Raw genomic sequence first — 18336 nt, 5'->3', positions numbered from 1 at the left:
TTGACACTTGAATACCGTCATTTAAACCAAACCTAACAAGAATTTAATCTTTTGAATGGAACAATGGGAATGCCGGTCTAATGTTGGAGTCCTGCTGCTTAGCAAGTTTGAATTTACCCCATTCAGAGGTAAGACAATTGTTGTAGTTGGAAGGTGCATTCCCGAATGTAATGTAATGTAATGAATTTACTACTTTTCGAATTTATTTATTCATTACGCAATTTTTATTCGAATTCACGTTAGACTTAATTAGTCTTTATTCGAATACGCAATCAAGTTTAATAGAAATTATTCAATACATGAGTTTAATCGAAATTATTCAATACGCGATCGAGTTTAATCAAAATTATTCAATACCTGAGTTTAATCGAAATTATTCAATACGCGATCAAGTTTATCGAAATTATTCAATACGTGAGTTTAATCGAAATTATTCAATATGTGATCGAGTTTAATCGAAATTATTCAAGACACAATTTTATTCAAAGTACCATAATGTCAAAGGAGCAAAATGCTCACGGCATATAAAAAAAACATAAAAAAATATCCAAAACAATTAAGCAAAATAAGATCCAAAACATAAAAAACAATTACATTCAATCGTCACACAAGTCAATCGGGTTGTCCTCGACGGTCTCCGGGGCACCTGCTTTTGGTTGAGGACCAAAATAGCATGTCCTCCCGCTCCTCCTCAACCTCGAGTGATTGTACACCAGCACCTTCGAATCCTTCTTTTTGACGGAACCATGACACGTGATTCCATGCCATGTCATAGACGATTTTTCTTTCTTCTTGTCATCACCCTCCTTTTTATTCAACTCAACGTTTCCCTGATTCTGAGACATATTTACATAAACAAATTGGCGATCAAATTCATAACAAACCTAAACTAATCGTAACGATTATCCAACAATTCATCATAACCAAAACTAATCCTAAAAATTCTACCATAATTTCCTAACAATTCTACAACAATGTGTCAATCTTATTTGAAATATCCATTAAACCTAAACCTAAACAATTCTAACAACAATTCTAACCTAAACATAAACCTAACAATTCTAAGAGCCTAAACTATCATAACATCATAAAATCAATAAAACCTATATAATCGCAATTTACCCAAAAAAAACTAACAAATCAATCACAAAATAGCAATGTAATAGGATTGTAACAACTTACTTGATTTTGCGAGCGAAATTGACGTTGAATCCGCAACAATTGGGAGATTTGGCACCTCTTTAACTTCAATCCGCAACAATGGAGTTTTGGAAACTCCTATGTCTGTTCTGATCTTATAACAGAACGCATCGGCAGTTAACTGCTGCCGGCTTTCCCAACGGTAGTTAACTACCGTTGGGGGCTTTTGGGTAAATTACTTGTGTCAATGTGAACTTATGTCAGAAAAGCAATTTTCTTATAAATAAGCAAGATTTGGTCTTTATGTAAGTAAATTGCGTAGATAATCGGGTCTACGTCCACGTGAGCTTAGCTCAGTTGGTATGAACAATACATAAAATATGCAAGGTCTGGGGCTCGAACCCCGACCACCACCAAAAAAAAGATAATCGGGTCTACATTTCTATGACAGTTTAGAGTGACAATGCTTGTTGTTATAACTTATGGTCCAAATGATCTTCTACAAAATATGTACTTGACACAACATCACAAAACATCGGAGAACAAACTTTTAAGATATTGAACAATTTTATGACATTTGATAGACAAAAAATTATTATAATATTTTAAACAATTTGTATGTATGGCAAAAAGTTTGATGTGATTTAGTGATATGCAAAAATTTGTATCAAATACACTCTTAGATTACAATTAACAACATTTTCAAGACAATATCACCAAAGTCGTAGACAAAGGTTCGCACTGCAATGTACATTGTGAAATGGTTTTTTTTACATTTTTACAACTTCAACATAATCGTGATCTTTGTTGATACGTTTATCAACAACATGATCGTAAATTTTAAGAATGCATCAACAACATTTGCTTGCAATTTCGCACATTATATTATCAAGGAATCGAGGTGTGATTGATTGCGATTTAAAACCATAATTTATGTCTAATACTTGTGAGTTTTGATATCACGTGCTCTACATAAATAAGGGGTGTAATAAATCGGACTTAGTTTAAAAAGAAGACAAATGATATTTGGACAATCATTTTGGGATAAATTTGTTATCAATTCTCTCTTACTCTTATATTGTTGTTTTTACTCTATTGTTTTTGTCAAATAAGAAGAGAGAAGAAAATTATTCGAGAAGTTGTCACAAAACTGTTATATAAACATTACTTAAAAAATACCCTCTCTTTATTCCAACTTTTAAAACAAAACAATTTCCCAGTACATGAACAAATTGAAAATTTCCCAATATAGAGTCATGTTTATCATTTCCGGAAATGTATGACAAATGTTCATTTCTAGAGTCTATACTTTCCTTGTCGACAAATAAAAGAAACTCAAGTTTTAGTAAATAGAAATAAAAAAGTTTTTACAAAATAAACAAGCCTTAGTTTACGCAATTGCACGTAAGAATATCCGATTTATATCAAAAGAATACTTGGAGGCCAAATTGGGATAGCTACTTAAATTATGCATTGGCCTTTTGTTTGGAGGAATCAATTTTAAGTACAAAATCCCAAATTAACGCACCTATTTAAAAGCCATATTACACTCTAAAAGTTTTGAAAAAATTGACTAGTCATACCAACGAACTGAACTGTCTAATTTGTTCATATGAAGGCAAATTGAAGACCCAAAATGATCTCCACACTTCAATGCAACATCACCAAAACCCACTTCAACCGGGCTAATTAGTAGCTTATTGCGAAAATCAATGGTATCCTATCCTCTGCGGACTTCTTTCTCGCTCTACTCCAAGATGATGACAACAGTGTGTCACGATGGTGTAAAGTCTTATTGTCATGCTCTTGCACTGATTAGATTCATCATCTTCCAAAGTGGAAGAAAAACTAACTTCTCTATGAAAATGGCAGACAATCGTCGGATAATGAATTTGCTTCAATTTAACATGTAAAGATGCATTTGATATAGTTCCTCCTAAGGAATTTCCATATAAGTTACACTTTTGCAATGGAACATGGTTTGTCTGCTTAAGACTCGTTAAAGGAATTTCTAAAACGTTATATCATCTAACAAAATTGTTAAATGAATGGTGATCATAGAAGAACTTATAGACCAATTTAAGTAAAGAATAAAATCATTTATCCACAAAAAGAAGAGTTCCCTTAAGGTCTACATTGATACTAGCAAGTAATAACAGTAGCTAGAAATACAATGCCCCTACTCTGCAGGAATCAGCAAAGTGTAAACTGATACTTGAAAAATGATAACAAGTGGAACATGGAGCCATAACACAAGTCCGTATCCTTATGGTTGTGAAAGCATTCTAATCTACAGCTGAATTCCTCAACGGGAAACCCAGCAATGCCATAACCATGAAGGACTGTGAACACACTTCTACAGATGAAATCTTCATATCATAAAACATTCATATCTCAGAACTGAAAGACCAAATGCATCTCAATGATGTAGTTAAACAGCTAGTAATGGAAAAAAAAAAAAAAAAAAAAACTTAGCTGCTACAATGATATACCATTTTATATAGTTATACTTCACAAGTTCATAGTATATTGCATTGAATTCAAGTTCAAATCATGCATTTGCTCAGAGATAATCAAAGACATATATTAATCATTATGGCCTTTCGGGAAGTTCAAAAAGATTTCTACCTCCATATCTTACAATTTAGAATATAATAAAATTAACTAAAAGTTTCCTAGAAACACTGACATGTGACCAACCATACATACATTCATAGTTTGCATTGAGATATACACTACATCATAAGTTAATAACTATACTTTCACCTTTAATTTTTGGCTAAAGATGCTTCAAGCTTTTCTTTCAACTGTATAGCAGCTGCTTCCCCTCCTTGAGTTCTGATGGAGAATGTATGAATTACTTTATCCTGGGAAGTTGAAACATTGGCCTCTTGAGCTACAATTTGATGCTCTCTGAACACTTTAACAATTCCAGAAACCGGGTGGATATCCAAGGGGCAGCTAACTCTAACAACTGCATCATCCTGTCGAGCCTGAAAATCAATATCTTGCAATGGCAATTGCTGGCCCTTATTGTCAGCCATGTTTTTTTCAGTTTCCATAAGCTTGATCTTCTTCTGGAGATCAGTGATATGGGTAATAGCATCACCAAGAAGAGAAGCCTTGTCCATTTTAGAAATGTTAGGAACAACAGCTCTTAAGGCGTAAAATCTCTGGTTAAGCTTCTCCCGTCTTTGCCTCTCCGCTTCAACATGATTCAGTGGTTCCTCTCGTCCATTGGCAGGTTTTCTCCCTCTTTTTCTAGGCTTCCGCTCGTCTCCAAGAGGTGAGGAGGAGTCTTCATTACCTAAATCAATAGAAGAAACTCTTGCCTGAGAAGTAAAATTCCCAGGAATCATTTGACCCAACTGAGGGTACTTTTTTGCCTCGTTGCTGTCTCCTACACCCCCGTTGGAAGAATTACCATAAGCATGGTTTGCGCCAAGCGCTTGTACTTCGTAAGAGTCAGAAGTGAAACCAGAATCATCTTCCACTTTTGGGGAGAAACTAATAGTTATCGACTGAGATTTTGTATCCCCCAAGCTTAACTCGTGCCCAAAAATCTTTGGTGCTACCTTAGCCTGTCCAGAGGTAGATTCTCCAAAAGTTGCCCTGACCATATCCAAAAAACCTTGCTCTTCAGGCACCATCTCCGTCGAACCAAGCTCTATAACCCCGGCTTTAAGAGGTACAAAAGCAACACTTTGAAAGCCAGCCGATTTAGCCAGAAACGACCTTGATTCATACTGATTTAAACAACTACCAGCATCAGAAGACCAACTTGGTTTAGCACACTTAAAAGAATTTCCAGGACCATACTGAGAATTAAAACCAAACACATAATAGACAGAGGTCAAGTAAAGCATATACAAATCCGAAACACTGTCCAATTTCTTATAAATATTCTCAACTGAGCTAGATCCACCCCAGCAACCATGAATCTTCCCCAAAACCTTCCTCCTAACATCATCTTTCTCCCTTTCCTGCTCATTCCTTGGACCCCCTTTGGGATCCTGACAGTGTCCCTCACCGTATTTCAACACATAGCCACCGGATTTCAAACCGGCAACCTGCCACAAAATCGCGTAATTCCACTTGGAACCGTTAACAATGTGACACAACCTTTTGTGGATAGTCACGTCAAGATTCGGCGGAACAATAACATCGGAAAAAACATGTTTTGAAACAGCTGAGCTAAAAAATGCAAAAGCTTCATTACCCAACACAGATTCCAACATAGCCTTGTCTTCTTCATTCTTACAAAACCTCTCACCAGCCATCTTTCTCTACTATACCCTCAGTTATTAAAAATCCAAACTTTATGGAAAAAAATAAAATTCTAAACAGAACCCAGAATTCCAAATTGTGCAGCAATTACTTCAAACTATTATTCACCAAGAACTTCAAATCAAGAAATATAAACTCAGAAGCATAATCTCTGAAAAGCCTAACAAAGATAAAAAAGATGCAAAATTAATATCGGAAAAAAAAAAACCTATCTTGGGTGTGAATAAAATAAAAAATAAATAAATTGAAGGTAATTGGAAATAGCTAAATTGGGGAATTAACATAGAAGGAAAAAATTAAGGAATATTACCTGAAAAAGGAAGATATTAGGGTTTATCTTCTCTCGTCTTTGTATTGTATCAGATACAGTAAAGTGCTAAGCTTTAACTTCACAATGAATAGAGTCACGGACACAGATCCAACTTCAGATCTGAAACTAAAGTGCTCGATGCAAAAAATATTTATCTTTAATAAGTTCTTAGACTTTTTTTTTTCTTTTTCTTTCTTTCTTCTGTTTTGAATTAAAAATTCATCTTTTAAACTTTTAATTCAAATATTTAAAATGTTCACAAATGCCTTAAGTATTAGTGTTCTAATTCATCTTTTTTGGTAGTGACCTTAAGTATTGTTTAACCAATTAAAAGAATTAATTTTTGCATGAAAAATGTGTATTTATGACTTTGATTGGCATTTGACTTATATTTTTAAAATAAATTTTCTTTTATAAAGCTTATTGAATAATGTCCTTAAAACATATATTTGACTTATATTTTTAAAATAAGTTTTCTTCTATAAAGACTATTAAATAATGTCTTTTTTTTGAAGAAACTATTAAATAATGTCCTTGAAACATTTTTTTTAACATATATTTTTTAGGGTTAATACTGTTTTTAGTCCCTGTAATATTAGCGAATTCCGGTTTTAGTCTCTGTAAAATAAAAAAAAAGATTATGTCCTTATAATTTCAGATTCCTCCACATTTGGTCCCTTATTTAACCACATCAGCAAAATCTGCATAAATTACGTCCTTGTAATTTCAGATTCCTCCCACTTTTGGTGTTTGTAATTTCAGATTCCTCCACTTTTGGTCCCTCATTTCACGTGCCATGTATGCAGATTCTGCTAACGTGGTGAAATGAGGGACCAAAAGTGGAAGAATTTGAAATTACAGCAACAAAATCTTTTTTTTTACAGGGACTAAAACCGGAATTCGCTAATATTATAGGGACTAAAAGCGGTATTAACCCTAATTTTTATTTGTTAATCATTCGAATCCCGAGAATATAAGACTTTAGTAATATGAAATTGGGCATGAACCAAATAAAATTTGATCAATAATTTCCACCGAAGAATCGAACTCATATTCTCTCAAACAATTTATTCTCAAAGCAATGATATTTGTCAACAATTCTGCACAACTTTTGGGATAGGGAGATAAAGAGGAAGAGAGAGATTGAGAGAGTAAAAATAAAATAAGAGTATGAGCTAGACTTGTCCAAAAATTCGAAAATGATTGTCCAAACTTCTCTTATCTTTAAGTAGAATTCGGTAATCATTTAAATTTAATTACTTTAACAATTTTACCATCAAATAAAAGCGAACAAAATTTTGGAGAATAAAAAAATTATTATTAATTAATGTCACATCAATAACTATTTTACCCTTAAAACAATCAATAACTATTTTACAACCTTTTCTCTAAAAAAAAAAAACTATTTTACAAGCACAAGACAATATTTTACCTCTTGTTTGATTGGGGATTACATTTTGCATGTTATTGTTAGGAAGGAGTGTTTTTTTTTTTTTAAAAAAAAAATAGGTTAGTGATTAGAAATTCACCTCTATACAACTGAAGAAGTAGGAAACCAGGTTCAAACCTCGGCTCATATGTATATACCCATTTTATTTTTTGGAACTTATATACTCATAAATAAAAACTACGTAAATATACTTTCATTTATTATTTGAAATTCAAACATCCGATTAACCTCTAAAAAACATCCGATTAAATTACGCAATTCCTACATAAATAAGATATTATTTATGAATTTTAACAAATAAAAAAGTGTGACATAAGACTTGGTCCAAACTAGCCTAAGACTTAGACCGAATTCACGCCATCTCCTTTATGAAGTTGTATAAATACCTCCCTCCGTTACAATGCAAACTATACATTTTTTCCATTTAGAAACCTCTCACCTTTTGCCCTCTTATTGTCTTGAGTGTCAGAGTGTTTACATTACAGGTATCAACCCCAACATTTACGCTCAATAAAACTCTGTTATAGTTCGACCTATCTTCTCTATGCGTCAAAACAATTATTCTTTACTTAAATGCAGCATGTGCTATTTTACTAATGTTTTTTTTAAACCATCTTGAAACTATTATTTCATATTTCTACTTGAATCGAATCACCATAGCTATTCGAGGGATTTTTGGATTCCCTATGGTCATTAGAAAGAAAAAAAACATGAAGTCAAGGGATGGTCATTACAAGAAAGATCAAACAATTTGATTGAAAACATGTTAGTTGACGCGATTCTTTTGTTTGAATGAATATGTATTTTATATGTTGTCTTTGTTGTTATAGTTTAGTGGTTTGGTTGTGACTAAAACATTTAGTATGAAACTTCAGATTCAAACTAGTTCACCATATTTCTTCATCTCCTCGTGTGTGTTTATTTGAGGATGAGTTGGTGACTAAACTACCGGGGAAAAAGAAAGCAAAAAAGTGTTAATTTCTTAATTTGGCTGTTCAAATTGATCAAAGAAACTAGCGCGCGGCTTTCATTTTTGGGTTTTAGCTCAAAACCTTACGTGCTCACCAAAAAAATCATCTGAAAATCGTAAACTTCTTCTCAAAATGGATACACACGCACGAGTTTGATGAGAAGAATATATCTCAGGATATCTTAGTATCTCATACTGAATTTAATGATTTGTGTACCAAAATTAAGGATACTCACGAGTCACATGAAACACTACTACCTTTTTTTTTTTACTCATCGTGAAACACTACCTATTACTAAGTTTTGTACCAATGAAAAGAGAATCCCTCACAAAGGTGTAATAACATGTGAGACCCTTACATATATGCTTTTAGGCACGGATATCTTTAGGGAGAAGTGAGAGTGTCACGCAAAATTCACCCTTGACAACAAACTAAATTAAGTTGTTTTTATGGAGATTTTAAATTTCCCAACAACCATGAACGACCTTGAACGTGGGGAGACTTTGAAGAATGACAGCTCTCCTTCTTGAGGAAAACTTTTAAATTTAATAGATGGATGTACTATTCTTTCAAAAAAAAAAAAAAAATAGATGGATGTACTATTAAATAAAATAAAATGTACTTGTACTTGATCTAGATTTCTTGCAGTTGATGTCAAGTGCAGGTTCCTACATTTAGTGCAAATTTTATTCAAAGACAAAATAGAAAGAGATTTCACACTTTTCCGGGTCCATTCAACTAAAATAAGTTCAGTGAATAAATAAAATGTAATTTACAAGTGAATCAAAAGATACCAATTTAAATAAGTAACTACATCTCCCTCAAGCAACATGCACCAACAACAGACAAAAGAATACAAAACAAAACACGCTATATAAATATGTACCACAAAAAGTCAATCCTAAAATTCATGCCTCCTAGGATAGGATAATAATATAAACATGAATCTAACAATCACTTCAGATTTATTTATTCAATTATTAATTAATAACCGATGTGAATGATATCATGAATTAATTAAGAAATCCTTTTGTGAATGGTGACAGGGAAACCACCTTCCATCTGTGCACTCAAGAAAGAAATGAAATTTGGATGTTCAGCCAAATGAGGTTCTGGCACAACCTTAAACTTCCCAACAATACCAGCAACAATCCTTTTCATTTGCATAAATGCCATTTCCTTCCCCAAACAAATCCTCGGCCCAGCCTGAAAAACCGGATAACTATAAGAATCTCTCGGTACAAAAACCCGCTTCCCATACTCATCCTTCTCCAACCACCTTTCAGGCCTAAACTCGGCCCAATCCTCCCCCCATAAACTCTCCATCCTCCCCATCGCATACACATGATAAGTAACCATAGTCCCCTTTTTCACCACCGTTCCATCTGGTAAAACATCGTCGTTTATTGCTTCTTTACTATCCATCGGTACAGGTGGATACAATCTCATACTCTCGCTTAGCGCGGCATGTGTATAAACCAATGTCTTCACTTCATCATAATCTAAGGATTCAGATTTCTCATTTATTTCCTTCAAAATTTCCTCCTCTATCCGTGGATTTTTCCATAATAACCAAAAAAACCACGTCAACGCTGCAGAAGTTGTATCTTTTCCAGCTAAAATAAAACTTATTACAATATCCGTTACGAAATCTTCCTCCGAATGACCTGAACTTAAAAATCGTGACAACATATCTTGTGTATGAAGTGAATTATTCTCTTTTAATTCTTGCTTTTTTTCGCGGACTATTTTGTTCGCGAATTCTCTTATTTCTGTTACTGCTTCACGTAGACGCTTTTCTGAACCTATGTTGAAACGTTTCTTCATTTTCCATATAACTGGTATTGGTAAACGGAAACGTCTGCTGCTGATTTCTGTTGCATCTTCAAAAGCTTGTGCGAACTTCGTTCTTTTAGCTGATGGAGTTAAGTATTCTGGATCAAAACCAAACGCGATTTTGCAGATGTTGTCGAACGTGAAACGTTGGAGAATGTCTTGGAAATCAAGGGTTGGTTTGGTTTGTGTTGATGAACTGAGGATAGGGATTAAACGGTTGGTGAGTTCCGTGTCAACCACGTCTTCCACAAATTTTCGTAGTGATTTCGTGTTGAATTCATGGCTTGCAACTTGACGTTGAAACTTCCAATTTTCGCCATTTGTGTTGAAGATTCCGGTTCCTAAGAAATCAGAGAGGGTTTTGGTGAAGATGGAGCCTTTTTGGTAATTGGAAAATTGGTTTTTGAGGATGTGTTGAACGGTGGATGGGTTTCCGGTGATGATTTGGCGGGTGCCTAAGGGACGGTTGAGGTTGAAAGTGGCGGAGGGTGCTATTTGAACGATGTCGGAGAGCCATTGGATACGGCGGTTTCCGACGTTTCTGATGGATAAGTAGGAACCAACTAGAGGGTATGATTTTGGGATGGTGATGTTGTTGGTGTTGGTTGAAGATTTCTTGTTTGGTTTTGTTAAGAAGAATATTATGGGAAGGGTTAACAAGAGAAGAGGTAAGAAATATGGAAGAAGCATTTCAAACATTGTTCTAAAATTCAAGAGTTTAGAGGGAAGAAAGTATATGAAATAAATATTCAAGTATCGGTAAGCAGACAAGGGAAGACTTTTTTGGTTTATGTTGGATTTGTTTTGTGAAGAGAAAGAAACAATATGTGTGTGTATATATAGTCCAACATATATAATAGTCAACATCCCACAAGGGTCTCCATCTATTCTCTAAAGTCTCAACTAATTATTTATATTATAAAAACATTGAAAAAAAAAGTGAAAAAACCCGAAATTCCAAATTGTGCAGGAATTTCTTCAAACTAGATTCATTCACCAAATAAATTAATAACAAGCTTATAGGGCAAAACTGTAGCAGAAATTTGCTCAGGGTGAAAGTAATTGGAAATAGCCAAGTTTTCTTTTATCTCATGGTTAGTTTATATGTTCATATTTTTATCAAAATTATAATCTTTTTATATATGTTTAATTAAGATGTGTCTAAATTTTGTCAATTTATTATATTGAACAGGTTTATTTCCATATTTTTTTCAATAATATGTTAAAATTATCTCTATTAGAACAATAAATGAAATGGAAAATTGCAAGAGAATGAAAACATTCCGTTTATTTTATTAGGTACTCAAATCAAAATTCACTTTTTTTAGAGACAAAATATGATTTTACTATATGTTTTATATTTTTTTGGAGTTCAAAGTGGACATGGCCCTCACTCTTGTCATCTACCTATTAGAGTATTTTGGCGGATTCAATTATTATTCTGTAAGTTTCTGAATCATTATCGTGAACAAATAAAATAGTGTGAATTGAAGAAAAAGTATTGTCTATAAAGTAAAGTTTTATTTGTATTGTTAGTCTTTAATTAAATAGATGTGCTATTTTACTAATGTTTTTTTTTTTTTTGTAAAACCACCTTTCTTGAATTCCCTATGGTCATTAGAAAAAATGTGAAGTCAATGATCCTCGTTGCAAGATAGATCAAACACAATTCGTATGTTGTCTTTAGTGTATTGTCTTTTTTAAATTGAAGAAATAGAATTTTTTTTTATTATTGTCTAACGATTGAAAACAGTGCAGTGTTCAAATTGTGATGTTTTATCTGTTAATGTGTTTCTTCAATTTTGTTTGAATGAATGTATTTTATGTGTTAATTTCTTAATTTGGTTGTTCAAATTGTTTGAAGTAATTAACAGTTGTTCAAATTTCCTTAGGTTACGTGTTCAAATTTCCTTAGGGCCTGTTTGATTTAGTTCTCAAAAACAGTTTTTTGGTTTTTAAAAGGAAAAACTTGTTTGGATATGCTGTTTTAGAAAATTGTTTTTAAAAACAATTTTCAAAATTGCTGTTTTAAAAAGTAAAAAAGCAAAACAGCTTTAACGTGTTTTCATTTTCGGTTTTGCATTTTTCGTTTCAAAATTTTGAAATGAGAAAACACGGAAAAATAACCAATTTTCATTTATGGCATTACCGTAATATTCTGCAACTTTATTCATTGTTCTTGGACAATATTTTTCACTCTATTCTGCAACTATTTTGTGGGTTAACTTGAAGGTGAGAAAAACACAAGAAGGGGGGTTGAATTGTGTTTTGAAAAATTCTTCGTTTCTCCTAAAAACTGAACACACTGATCAGAAGCTAAGTGAGTCAGCTTCTGAAGTGATGGTCAGAATCTAAATGCAGCGGAATAAAACAGAGAGAGGGAAGAAGAACGACACAAAGCAATTATACTGGTTCCTTCCACAATTCGGAAGTAGTCCAGTCCCCCTTGCACTTCCAAGGAGATTTCACTAAGAGTAATATCTGATTACAATTGCTCAAGCACACAAGCAAGAGACTTCCTTTGCTCAAGCACACAAGCTAGAGACTTCCTTTGCTCAAGAACACAATCAAGAGACTTCCTGCTCAAGCACAACTGCAAGAGACTTCCTAACTAAACAAAATTACACAGAAAATTGTTTAAGGTTGAACACTTGATATACAATCAGAGGTGCTCACAATATAAATCAGATACAGACTCAATGGACTTAAGAATTTCTAAGATATGACTTTGAGACACAGAAATTCTAAGTGAATGCAGAACAATTTCAGCAGAGGTTTGGCACTTGTAAAAATGTTGTGAGTCTTTCGTTCAGCGTTCTTGCATTTCCAAAACTCTAAGTCTTCACTCCTTTTTATAGAGGTGTGAAAGAGACGTTGTGAAATTGCCAGCACATCAAAGAGTCGTTGTTGAAGCTTGATCTTTCACCAATGATATTTTGCCTGATTTGGTTGTTGTCCTATGAAGAACAAATTTGAAATCCATTCCTTATCCAAAGGAACATCTATGCAGGCGAAGCCGTATTCTGAAGCTGTTTTCTTGTCTTGTAGCGTGGACACAAAACAGAGTAGTGGAGAAGGTGGTTGTACAGTTCGTACAATAGTACAATGTCAACGCTTTCGTCCAAATTGCAAGCACATGCCTTTCAAACACCTTTGAAATGACCGTTGCAAAGTTCCACTAATTTTCTGCTGTGTTTTCGAGTCCAATAGACAGCTTTTGCAGTGTAGATTCTTCAATCTTTGAATCTTCTGCAAATCCAGTTGATCTTCAGCTTCTGGTGAAATGACTTCTGATGAGGCAGCTTCTGATGATGCAGCTTCTTCTGCTTCTGATGATGCAGCTTCTGATAATGTGGCTTCTGGACCTCTTGTCTTCAGGAGCACTATTCTTCAGGAGCGCGTTTTACTCTCTTCAGGAGCAGCTTGACTTCAGGAGCGCTTTCCACTTTCAGGAGCGTATTGCCTTCAGAATCGTCTAAGCTTCATTTCCATTTGCTCTTTATTTGCTCATTCAGAACCAATTAATGATGTAACTTTAACTATGGTCCTGTACACTTGAACAAATATTAGCTAGTCCAATTTACAATTTTTAATACCTTGTTATCATCAAAACTCTTTGAGGTTCATTGTTAAACACATTTTGTTCCAACAATCTCCCCCTTTTTGATGATGACAAACAATAGTATTTAAAATTGGTCAATTGTTGTTAATCTAATTAACGAGTTGACTTTGGGGTTTCTGAGGTTTGTAAGCTCAGAGTCTGAGGTTTGTAAGCTCTAACTCCCCCTGAGTCTGATAGTCTTTAAGGTGAGGTTTGTAAGCTCCCCCTAAGTTCTATCCAGGTTAATTAAATTCATTTTTCGCACAATAATATCAGAGCTTAAAAATTTGAAAGAATTGACTTATAGATAAGAAGAATGGTTCAATTAATTTTATTTGAAATTTGATACTTCACCCTTTTTGATACACCCTTTTAAAGGTAAAACAAAAAGATAGAAATTTTTTCAAAATTTTCAAATATTATTAATGGGGCTCAGAGCCTTTAAATACTATCACATATACTCCCCCTTTTGTCATTAGCAAAAAGACATAAACAAAAAGAAGAGATGAGAAAAACATAAGATTAAAGGTTCAGAGCATAATTCAAATAATTTTAAAGCATATTAACCATCTTCAAAGATTAAATAAACAAGCATAGCAAGCATTATTATCAAAGCAAATAATAACACACAAGGTATGAACAGTTAAAGATTTTCAGAAGCAAGAAGAATTCAGAAGCTTATAATATCAGAAGCGAAAAGAACTGAGTCAGAAGCAGAGATGATCAAAGAATATTAAAAGCCTAAAGAGACAAAAAAAATAAGCTAAAAGTGTGCAACTATGTGTTTGGCTTATTTCTCTAGAATCTTCTTCAGAAGCTCTTGAACATCAGCATACTTCTTGTCCATAACTTTTCTGTAGTTGTCTTCTCTGATCTTGGCTTCTTGCATATCAGCTTCCAGTTTTGATATCTTCAGCTTCTGCTCTAGTAGCTCTGTTTCAAGCATGTCATTTTCTTCTTTGAGCACCTTGTTCTCCTGAGCTAGAGCCAGGTTAGGTGCATCAATCTTTTCCAGGATCTCAGAAGGAATAATCAGATGCAGCTCCTTAGGCAGGAATTCATCAGGTTCTTTGCCTCTGATACTGAGTGGATTCTTCACCCAAGTACCAAGAACTTCAACATCTCAAGTATTCTCTTCTATTCCATTCAACCAATCTTCCAGCTTCTGCTTGGCTTGCTCTTGAGCCTCAATGCAGGAATCATGCAAAGCTGAAATCAGGTTGACGACCCTTTCTTTTATCTTTCTCCATTGCTTCTGATAGCTAACTTGATGACCTAAGTCATTTCTTCCCGCTATCAGTCTGAGAACTTCAGAAGCAATATCTTCCCACACATCTTTTAGTACTTGAGAATCCAGGTAAATGGTGGGAGGTGAAGGTTGTTTAGAGGGTTTTGGAGTGGCTAAGTGTATAATGGGTAGGTTTGATGATGATTGGTCATTTGTGGTGAAGGATTGGCTAGTTGATGGTTGGTCAGGAGTGGGGTCAACTACCATATCAGAGGCATGATCATTTTGATCATCCTCAGAGTCTGTGTCCATATCACATACACCAGTATGATGAGTGATCTTGATAACTTGTACTGGTGAAGGAGTTATGGAAGCAGAGGTTAGCTCAGGAACAATGTGTTCAGGAGCGGCAGTTTCAGGTTCAGGTTCAGGAATGGGTTTAGCAACTGGTTGTTCAGGAACAATATGTTCAGGAACGGTCTTTTGAGAAGTGACTTGTTCAGGAACAGATGGTTCAGGAACAGTTGGGGGTGATGAAGTTGTAGGGGGTGAAAAGGCTTTTTCTGGTGAAGGTTTTTGTTGAGGGGGGTCTTCTGAAACAACTTTATCAGAAGCAGCTGCTTCTGGAGTTGTCTCAGAGGCTTTTTCTGAGGTTGACTCAACATTTTCTGGTACAATCATGTTGAGGGGTTGAATGTTAAGAGGTTGAGGGTTAAGACGAAAGATATTATTAATGACTCTATCTCTCTGCACAGCCAATTCAGTCAACTTCTCATTGATTATATGACCAACTGGTTCATAAATGCTTGACTGAGATGGCTTTGTGTTGGTATTGGTTGATGTTGACTGGCGTTTTACTGGTTTTCGAAAAAGTTGAGCTATGGGTATATCATCATCAGAATCTGAAGATGATGATGAGGATTTTGAAGAAGGTGAAGGAGAGTCACTGGATATCTCATGTACTACTGGTTCTGAGTGTGTGAAGATATTGTTTTATCTTGGTTTTTGGGTGTCAAACATTGATTACGTTTGAACCTTTTTAACCGGTGATATCTTATTTTTTCTTGGGAAGGGAAAAAGTAAGCAAAACCCTTGAGAATCGAGGTCCGGGAGTTGTTTTCGCTACGGGAAGGTGTTAGGCACCCATAACGACTATAGTATCCTATAGGAACCGTCTTTAATTTCTACGCGCGCGCTTTATTTTTAAATGCTATTTTGAAAATGTTATTTACACCTAAAGTTTGCTAAATGAAGAATTGGAGGGAGAAGAATGTTTTTGAATTTTTATTGTTAGTTGAATTGAAGGAATTTTGTTCCTTGCCTACGTACCCGTTTAAGGGATCAAATCCACCGTAGTTCTCTTCCAAAAATGTTTTTGTTTTTGTTGGTTGATTTTAAGTTTTGAAAATTGGAGTTTGAAGAATAGAAAGAGGCCTCAAGGGCATGAGATTGGGAAATTGTGAGGTTGAATTAGTCATTTGTAAAAACAAGTCAACGTATGATTAAAATTTGTTTGAAGTTTGATTAAGAAAATGAAAAGGAAAATCAATGGAGTTTTGACCCCAAGGTTTATTGTAAAAAATGCTTGAGTGAAGTTGTTCACATTTGTTTGGAAAATTGGTTTTTTCTAAGTATAAGTCCTAGGCATTCATCTAAACATACAATCCTAAACATACATCTAAACATGCATATTCTAGCTATATTATAGTGATGTGTGTGCATGTGTCGGTGCTTGTGTCGGTGTACATCATTAGAGTCCATTGTCCTTTACATCATACCCTAGATACATTCTATGGCCTCTTTGCCAAGAAAATTAAAAGTGCACAAAGGAAAAATATTACAAAACTCCTAAGTGTTTACATTCTAATTTTGATACAAATTCAATTGCAAGCAAGAAAGAAATAGGGATGAATATGGGATGAAATGGAGATGCTTATGAAATGATGAAACATGAAATGAAAAGAGTTAGTAGCATATGACAATATCAAAGGAAATAAAGCAAGAGAAACACTAGAATATAAAGGATAGAAAATGAGTGCAAACATGGCTAAAATTTGTTCATAAGATACCAAGTGACCTATAATTCTCACATTCCAATACATTTTAAAGGTTTAGAAACAAGTCTTGGAATGGGAATTAAGGCAACATGAGTTACTTGGCATTTTAGAACAAATTTTAAGCATATTTACATTACTTAACTATACAATTAACTTGTAAGCTAAGTAATTAATCAAGATTCATGCTCATGCATTAATATCAACACAAACAGTAATTAAAACTCCCTCAAATCAAGTGGCATAGGTCACAAGTGTTCATCAAGCAATGGGATTGAAATCAAGCAAAGTTTCATTCATTTTTAGCACAAAATATGACAAAAATAGCAAGAAAATTAACACCTTATTTTTTTTAACCAATTTTAACATATGAAAATCATCACAAAATGCTACAAAAATATCAAGAAGCCTACATGAATTTTTTGGGATTTTTTAAAGGTTTTATGGACTAAAAAGTGCAAGAAAAATTCTAATCCTAACAAAAATAAGGAAAAAAAATGCTTCAAATGCTTTTCTCAAGTTTTTAGCACAAAAAATGTCACCAAAATGTTGAGAAGAATATTAAGAACACATTAGAAAAATTTAGAAATTTTTTGTGAAGAAATTGGACTGGAAAGGGTGCAAATAGCAAAAAACAACAAGAAGCATGCAGGATAGGGGGTACGAAAAGCAAAACAAGCATACAGGCATGGAAGTTGGGCTCAGGGAGAGAGGGCCTGGGTCATGGAGCAGACCATGGGTTAAACCATGGGTCGAACCGGTTCAGTGGCCTATATAAGGCCTTGAACCGGTTCCTCCTTCATTTCCCCACTCCTTTTCTCTCACTAAAAAGAAACTAGAGAGAGAGAGTCTGCAAATGACTCTCTCTTCTCCGACGAGGCTTACCTTCTCCGACGTGGCGGCCGGCGGTGGCGCCGCCGCGTCGGAGCTTCGAACTACTCCGATCCAAAACCTATTTACATGATTTTAAAGCCCTTTCTCTCCTCTATATGATTTTGAAACTAGTTTTTGGACATGAGTCTTAGATTCGAGCAGATCTAAGCCTGAAGCTTACGTTCCTAGGGTTTTGAAAAAGTTCTCTAATCTTCTTGGAATCAAACCCTAACCTGACCTATTTTTTATGCTGATGATGGATTTAAGCTTTGATTTGAAAAATAAACGGTGAATCTCCATGATTTTGCTTTTGAGGGTTCGGTTTTCAATCCTTTTCAAGTCTTTTCGAATCTTCGCATCAATTCACCATTTATTTTCCATTTTAAGCCTTCGATGACGAATACGAATGCAAACGAGAAGGTTTTCATGTGTTTACCTGGATTCGTTTGGAGGTTCGAACAAAAGGATCCTGCGTTCGTTCTTGATTATTCTGGTAAGCCTTCGAAGCCTCTTGGACCGAAAATAAATCGGTGAATCTTCTTCTTCTCTTCCACGAAACCCTTCGTGATCGCAAAGAATTCGTCTC

General features: G+C 34.5%; 2 protein-coding genes across 2 annotated transcripts; both read right to left on the bottom strand.

The window, feature by feature from the left end:
* Window positions 1-3698: 3698 nt before the first annotated feature.
* LOC146910171 (basic helix-loop-helix (bHLH) DNA-binding superfamily protein) lies at window positions 3699-5870 on the bottom strand. The gene is made up of 2 exons (XM_085730279.1): window positions 5738-5870; window positions 3699-5587 (listed from the first exon to the last, which is right to left on the bottom strand). Exon 2 carries the CDS (start codon window positions 5418-5420, stop codon window positions 3909-3911), a length of 1512 nt encoding a protein of 503 aa, XP_085586405.1. The 5' UTR covers window positions 5421-5587; window positions 5738-5870; the 3' UTR covers window positions 3699-3908.
* Window positions 5871-8891: 3021 nt separating this feature from the next.
* On the bottom strand, window positions 8892-10802 carry LOC146910170 (cytochrome P450 94A1-like). The gene has a single exon (XM_085723813.1). It carries the CDS (start codon window positions 10691-10693, stop codon window positions 9176-9178), a length of 1518 nt encoding a protein of 505 aa, XP_085579939.1. The 5' UTR covers window positions 10694-10802; the 3' UTR covers window positions 8892-9175.
* Window positions 10803-18336: the final 7534 nt, after the last annotated feature.

This window comes from Medicago sativa, chromosome 7 (genome assembly GCF_051527215.1).
Source record: "Medicago sativa cultivar Bolivia chromosome 7, Bolivia_mono, whole genome shotgun sequence".
NCBI classification, from domain to species: Eukaryota; Viridiplantae; Streptophyta; class Magnoliopsida; order Fabales; family Fabaceae; genus Medicago; species Medicago sativa.
Note: the sequence above shows the minus strand (reverse complement) of the source record. Positions and strands in the feature narration are given on the sequence as shown.

Excerpts from the sequence above, each read along its gene's own strand:
- LOC146910171 (XM_085730279.1), bottom strand. The coding sequence starts at position 5,420 with ATGGCTGGTGAGAGGTTTTGTAAGAATGAAGAAGACAAGGCTATGTTG.
- LOC146910170 (XM_085723813.1), bottom strand. The coding sequence starts at position 10,693 with ATGTTTGAAATGCTTCTTCCATATTTCTTACCTCTTCTCTTGTTAACC.